Source organism: Tupaia chinensis, unplaced genomic scaffold (assembly GCF_000334495.1).
Source record: "Tupaia chinensis unplaced genomic scaffold, TupChi_1.0 Scaffold000527_1, whole genome shotgun sequence".
Taxonomy (NCBI): domain Eukaryota; kingdom Metazoa; phylum Chordata; class Mammalia; order Scandentia; family Tupaiidae; genus Tupaia; species Tupaia belangeri.
In genome coordinates this window covers 5,534,539-5,542,156 of record NW_006160040.1, presented here as the reverse complement: position 1 = coordinate 5,542,156, position 7,618 = coordinate 5,534,539, and the positions used below count along the sequence as shown (strand labels likewise).

General features: G+C 34.7%; 1 protein-coding gene across 2 annotated transcripts in view; it reads left to right on the top strand.

Annotated features, from left to right (window-relative positions):
* WASF1 (WASP family member 1) overlaps positions 1 to 7,618 on the top strand; it is a 23,634-nt gene that overhangs the window by 10,617 nt on the left and 5,399 nt on the right. Inside the window, exons 2-5 of one of the 2 annotated variants that reach the window (XM_006156988.2) lie at positions 77 to 211; positions 3,819 to 3,972; positions 5,029 to 5,146; positions 6,530 to 6,699. In XM_006156988.2, coding sequence (XP_006157050.1) covers positions 77 to 211; positions 3,819 to 3,972; positions 5,029 to 5,146; positions 6,530 to 6,699 — 577 coding nt within the window. Of the gene's footprint in view, positions 1 to 76; positions 212 to 3,818; positions 3,973 to 5,028; positions 5,147 to 6,526; positions 6,700 to 7,618 lie in introns of both variants that reach the window. The other variant, XM_006156987.2, reaches the window with a different exon arrangement.

The window sequence follows — 7,618 nt, the reverse complement described above, 5'->3', positions numbered from 1 at the left end:
ACTTTTAGAAATCACATTTTTCAGTATTTATCTCTGATTACATTAAATTTTATGGTACATGTTCATTTTTGCTTAGGTAAATATGCTGAAGATATATTTGGAGAACTATTCAATGAAGCACATAGTTTTTCCTTCAGAGTTAACTCACTGCAAGAACGTGTAGACCGTCTCTCTGTTAGTGTTACTCAACTTGATCCTAAAGAAGAAGAGTGTAAGTATATTGATATTGTACATTTTTTCACAAATATTTAAATGAGTGATATATTTAAGAATGGTATTAAACACGAATTTACTATAAATCTCTGCCTATGGCCTTTGGTGTACATGTTGTAATAAATGAGTTATATGCACATGCCGTCAGCAAGACTCTGGGGGCTTTCCTTTTCTGCCCTTTTTTTAAAATCTCTTCTTCTCTTTCACTAAATAGGTCTAAATTTTTTGACACAAAGAAGATATTTTAGCTATTTTTTCCTGGATTCTGTTTTTTTTTTTTCCTTTTCATCCTCAGAATTTATTTGTGTATTTTTGTTATAGAAATAAAATTATTTGAAAATTACCTGAAATCCTTAGGTTTTAGTCTCTAAGAATGTAACTTCTTTTAGTATGCTTTTCTGTGAGCATATTGCTAAATTCTGGTTTAGTTAGGTGAGTTAATACAATTTCCCACTTTAAATGAGCATTTCAAAGACAAATTGCTGATAAAATGTTCTATACCATGATACTGAATCAGAGCTATCAAGGGAAAAAAGCCACACTAAAAGCTAATAATACTAGAAAATATGCTAGAAACTTAAGTGGTAAAAGAATATTTTATACCTTGACAAATTGCATTGAATGCTAATATTCCCCAGATACCTTTGTTTTTGCTTTTGTTTTGTTTCTCTTAAGGAATAGAATTGGAACCACTAGGAACATAATTTTCACTTACCTGTCATAGATAAGACAATGAGACAATAAGACAAATGATAGATGATAGGAGTTGGAGATAGGGAAATACATCTTGCTAATTACTATATATGCTCTTTATTTTTTACCAACAAAGTTTTGGAAGATAAAATTTTAGGTTCCACCTTAGTTATGGGGTTAATTTGTGGGGTGACATAATGGCCAGAATTGATCTGTTTTGATTATAGAAAACACAGGCCACTTTTCACAGGAAGGTGAGAACAGTGTATGATACTGAGGCAGAAGTATTAGCTTCAGACAGATGTGAGCTTTCTCCTATGTCTTCTGTTTATTAACCATTTACCTTAAGCCAGTTGTGTAGTACTTCCTATCCTTGACTGGCTGGCTTTCTTTCTTTTAAAGCTTATCTTATTTATCTCCTTAATGAGAGAGCCACCCAGGATTATGACACTCCTGAGCATGCCCAGCATATTCAGGTGGCCCTGGGATACAAACATGGGTCTCCCACATGGCTCCAGTACCACATAGCAGCAGCCTACCACCTACAGTACTACAGCTGTACCATCCTTGGCTTTCTTATGTTTAAAAATGGGATAGTAATTGCTATTTCACTGAATTGTTATAAAAAATAAATAAAATGAAATTTAGTGAGACCATCTAGAATATATGGGGGAATTTCAGAAAGTTTGTAGAAATAGCCAACCACGGTTCAAATCCCAGATCTGGTGGCTTGCTTTCTTACTTTCCCTCTCTCTCTCACGCTCTCTCTTGCTCTGTCCCTCTCTGGTCAAATTAAAATAAGTAAATAAAGGGACCAGCAGTTAGCATAATGGCTCTGTCGCTGGACTCCCATGTAGTCAACCACGGTTCGTGTCCCGAACCCAGTGGCTTAAAACTCACACCAGGTGCGTGTGTGTGCGTGCCCAAGATCCCAAGAGGAGAACAGAGGAGAAGGGATTGCAGTATGGCCATCCCCTCTGGGGGTCGATTTCTTACTTTCTGTCTGTCTGTCCGGCGAGCACATGCGCCCTATAGCGAAAACCTCTCCAAAAAGAAAAAAAAGTAAATAAATAAAGTTAATCAAGTGATTCTTAGGAAACAAACAAACAAACAAAAGATAACGAGTTTATTTTGGTGCCAAAAAATTTGAAACCCATATAAAGTTTTTTCATAATAGCCATTTCCCATGAACTTTTTGAAGATCTCACATATAGTATATACTCATTAAATATTTTTCATACCGCCCCCTCGTAATAGTGGGGGAAAGCTTTTTCCTCCTCTGGATTTTATTTGGGTGTTTGTAAGTGTGCCACAAGTCATGTAGCAGCAGAATTGCTGGAAACAGAGTTATAGCGTGGCCATTGTAGAGCCAGCCTCTGTTCCACCCTGTGCCATAAGTCCAAACATCCATCTATGTTCGGTGAATTTTACTTGTGATAGATGGTAGAGATACTATTTTAGGCATAAGAATAATTAAAGAATCATTGGGACCAGCAGATGGCATAATAGTTACATCGCTGGACCCCTGCTTAATCAATCATTGTTCAAGTCCCGGACCAGCAGCTTAAAACTCATGCTGGGTTTGTGTGTGTGTATGCCCAAAATCCCGAGAGGAGAAAGGAGAAGAGATTGCAGTGTGGCCAACCCTTTTGGGGGGTGATTTCTCACTTTCTGTTTCTCTCTGTCTCTCTGGCGAGTGCTCATGCCCTATAGCAAAAATATCTCTAAAAAAAAGAGAATAATTTAAGATTTATGAGGATTATTCAGTATAGACTTTGCTGTGATATAAAATATTTGTCTATATACTCAGGTCTTAAATATTCTTCTTAAATATTTAAGAAATTACCTAACTTTTTAACACTAGGAAATCACTCAGAGTTAAGAATGTAGCATTTTGATGTATTTCTTATCTCAACACTCTTATTTGACATGCTACACAGTCTGAAAGAAAATGAATAAAGCTACTTTCACGTTGTCATCTGTTTGACGTGGTGTGCTAATTACTGGGAATACTAATATACAAGGCAATCTCAGTCTTCAAGAGCTTCTAGTTAGATAGAAATTCTTATAGTAAAGATAAAAGATAATGGAAATACAGGGGGCCAGATGGTGGTGTATTAGTAAAATGTGATACTCCATGAGACTAACCACATGGGAAAGTTCCAGATTTGTGTCCAGAGCGCTGCCTGAGTATGCCAGACATGTGCTTGCCTCTGATCCAGGGCTGACTAAGCTAGAGGTGGATTATGGTGTCAAGACCCTGTTGGAGGTGCTCTCTTTCTCTCAGCTAATTGATGATGGATGGATGGAAGGAAAAGAGAAAGGGAAGCAGAGAGGGATAAAAAAGATAAGGGAAATAAAGAAAATGCAGATCACCTAGTACTTGAAAATACTTCTTTATAGTAGTTTAACTTTATAGTACATGTGTAAAAATTTACTGTCTGTGTCAAAGATGTTAACATGTTTATCCAAGTGTTAATATTCTTTTAGAGTTATTGGTGTAAGCTTAAAAAAAATGAATGAATGAATGATGTGAACTTAAAAATAAATGAAGGAAGGAAGGAAGGAAGGAGTAAGGAAAATAAAGGATAATTTAAGATGGTGGAGGCCAAGGGTAGAGAAAAGAAGAAGCCATGTTTGGTGTGAAATGTGGATATGCTTCAGATGTTATTAGGGCCTTCTGAGTCTTAGACAATAAAAACTGCATTAAAACCAATCTTACTAGAAAGATTAGGCACAAAATGATTGGGTAAATTAATGATAGAACATTTAAAATATGGTTTCTGATTTATAAGCCACTGAGGTCACAAATTCTTGGGCCATGCTGACTTTTAAACAAATATGTTATCTGAATTTGCCCTTATATTTAATCATTATAGTAAAATTAAATGATTTCTTTATTTTTATTTTAGTGTCTTTGCAAGATATAACAATGAGAAAAGCTTTCCGAAGTTCTACTATTCAAGATCAGCAGCTTTTTGATCGCAAGACTTTGCCTATTCCATTACAGGAGACATATGATGTTTGTGAACAACCTCCGCCTCTCAATATACTCACTCCTTATAGGTCAGTACATTGATAAATAAAAATTCCTGTTGTTTTTATTTCAGACTTAAGATTTAAATGCTCAATTACCGTTCTTTCTTCCATTGGACTTCTGTCCAACATAGGGAGCCCTCTCTGTTCACCACTTTTAGGAAACTTTTGCTTTATTTGCTAGATGAATGCCTAAGGTTTTAGCATAAAAAAAGACAAGACCTATTACCGGGAATTATATTATTAAAAAACCACTGGCAAACTCATTAATGCAATTTGACAAGTTGCTTTTTGTCTTTTTACTTTTATTTTTAATCACATGGAAAATTTTTAAAACATTCAGAGCTCAGAATTCCAACATACTACCAAAATAAATATTACTATTTTTGTTTGTTCTGCCTACTCTTGCTATATATACTTTAACTTTTTACATAATGACTATGTTATATCTGTATAAAATGCTTTTTACCATATAAAATCTGGAATTATTTGGCCTTTCTTTGGAGTCCTTACCACCACATGATTTGATAAATGAGTAATTTAAGATGCACAGCATATATCCTGAATAAAATGGTATTCAAGTAATTATTTGAAACTGTAAGTACACAGGGTCATTGGACATAAATGCTACTACAGTATTTGATGATTAGGTCATAGTTTTTAGATTTAGTAAGATAGATAAATTAGATTCTTGGTAGTAACTCTGTAAAACTTCTCTGTTCTATATATTATTATCATTGCAGACTTTATCTTTGGCAGAACTATTTGTAATGATTGGAATTTTCCAAAGGGCTTTTAGAAAATTTGTTTTTTAGCAGAAATTAGGGATGAAAATTGCCCAGCTGTACTTTAAATCATTAGTTACAACTCTGAAAAGCAGCTGGTTTTTCATTTTCCTTAGTTTTCTTTCTGATTTGTAAGAAATTTTCTATCAGTACAACATTCTAATTTATTTTGGCAATATTTTAATACATGCTATATTTTATTAATGTAAGAGAAAAAACATTTCAGTCAAATTATTTAAATCCTTATAGTCTCTGGAAGTCTTACTAATGTACATTTTAATTAATATTTTTTTTATTTCAGAGATGATGGTAAAGAAGGTTTGAAATTTTATACCAATCCTTCATATTTCTTTGATCTATGGAAAGAAAAAATGTTGCAAGATACAGAAGATAAGAGGAAGGAAAAGAGGAAGCAGAAGGTATTGCAAGAGATTCAAAAATTGAAGATTTTTTTGTGTATATTTGTGTTTTGCTGCATATATCAAATTTTCTTAATCCCATAGTTTGCTAGTTTTTCTTTTTTGGGTCCATTAGTCAGATACTGAAGTCTTTATAACAACATAGAAAGATCCCAGCCTAATGGGGTGCATGTGAGCAATTAGATTATTTTAGTATGGTACAATTAAACCACATTAGAGGTGTGCGTGGAGGGTTTGGGTAGCACACAATAACATCTGCCTTGCAAGCAGACAGTTGGTAAACACTTCTAACACAGCTTGTAATGAATCTTGAAGAACAAATAGGAAATAAGTGATCAGCAAAGAGAAGGGCATTCTGATAAGAAGAAATGAGGAATACTGTGCAGATACTGGTAAAGTAAGTTAGGTTGATATTTTCTTGCCACAGAGTATACCCTCAATGTTTATTAATGTTTTAGAAAGGTTATTCTTACTGAATTCCTGTTACCTGTCTTCTAGGTTGTCATTTTCTGTTTTAATAAAATTTACTTGAATCTGCTTCATTTCATGTTAATAATTGGAAATACAGCAGAAAGAAACAAAGTTGGAGTTAGGTAGAGTAATGAAGAGATGAAGTGTTTATTTTCTACAAACTGTAATGTACTCCTGTGCTAGACTGTTAGTGCTCTAGCCAGCATTTGCATACTGGCGAATGGCAAAGTAAATTGTACCTCTAGGCAGTGTTTTGTTTGCCAACACAGGTTTAACATTTTTGAACTAGAATGCCTTAGATGGACATATGTCCATGTAGTTTACTGCATGTCCCATCTTGCACCTAACTGGCTTCATTCATGTATATTACCTGCTTTGCCCCTGTAGGGATTTGAATTTGCTACTCCAACTCTAGATCCTTCTCTTCTTTCTCCCCTTATTTGCATCACTTTTTGTTCTGTGTCACTTCTGTTGAGTGACATAGTTATTATGGATTAATTAGATAAATGGTTTTTTTCTAATATGTTGGCCAGCTAATTGGTTACTTTCCAGATAACATAACCTAAGTAAGTCTTCATACTTTCATTAAAGGTAGGCGGTGCCATTTATGGTAGAAATTTTAACAGATGTGGAAACGATTTTCAGATTTCAAATTTTACTACATAGGCATACTGTCTATTTTCGGGTACTTCCATTCACAACTAAGAATTAGAAAAAAACAGCAAGAAATCCAGGATCACAGCAAACTAGTTACAATACAACTGAATGTACATGCGAACTGTCTCTGTGTTTTACTGTTATGATGACATTGCATTTTTCAATATTGTATTGGAATCTTATTTTGATTGTTGTAGCTTTTTAAAAAATTAGCACTTCAGCATTGGCTTTGTTTTAATACATCTGTTATAGCAGAAAAATCTAGATCGTCCTCATGAACCAGAAAAAGTGCCAAGAGCACCTCATGACAGGCGGAGAGAATGGCAGAAGCTGGCCCAGGGTCCAGAGCTGGCTGAAGATGATGCTAATCTCTTACATAAGCATATCGAAGTTGCTAATGGCCCAGCCTCTCATTTTGAAACAAGGTTTCTTTTCTTTTTGTCGCTTTCTTTAAAATTAATGATTAAACATTGGGTTTATTCCTTATATCTGTACTTCTAAGTCATACGTCCTGAACTGTTGAACTGGCAGACCTCCTTATAAATACAGAGATGATTTCACAACCCTAAGCACTGTGAGCCTGCTGACGTTAGGCAGGTCACTTTCATACCTGCACCTTCGCTTATCATCTGTAGGAAGAGGTGGTTGGAGTAGATGATCTTCAGATTGTTTTAGCCTTCATTTGAAGTTTAACTCCCTCAATGTTTCTGGCAAAGTCTGCTAGAATTTCATAATAGAGAAATGGGGTCTGGAATTTATGTTTGAAATACTGATTTACTGCAAAAAAGAAAAATAGAGTTGAGAAGGGGGTTCTATTCTGTTCTTTTTCCTTTCACCCGAATTTTGTTTCAAATCCTCCATCTCAGGTATATCAGAGATTTTAGACAAAATTACTCATTCTCTTTTGCAGAAATATAGAAGAAGGCCTTTTTCCTCAGTGCCCAGAGCCCTATCTAAGTAACATGCTACCATAGCAAACACATTTTACTAGCATCTCTCCATGAAGCAATTTGTGTATAGTCATTGATTCTTTTAAAAGAATTATTTATTTATTTTATTTTATTTGTTATTATTATTTCTTAATTTGACCAGAGAGAATGAAAGGGAAAGTGAGAAAGTGAGCCACCAAATCTGGGACTCGAACTGCAGTCGGCCATGTGGGAGTCCAGCCCCCTTAATCGCCATGCCTGCTGGCCTCAGTCATTGATTTTTTTTTAATGGAAAAGAGCTTACGGTTTTCTTTTGAATAGTACATGTAAATTCTTGGCCCATAAGTGTGAAATATCTTTTTTTTTTTTTTTTTTTTTTTTTTTTGGGGGTTTTTTTTTTTTAGGGGGCGGTTTG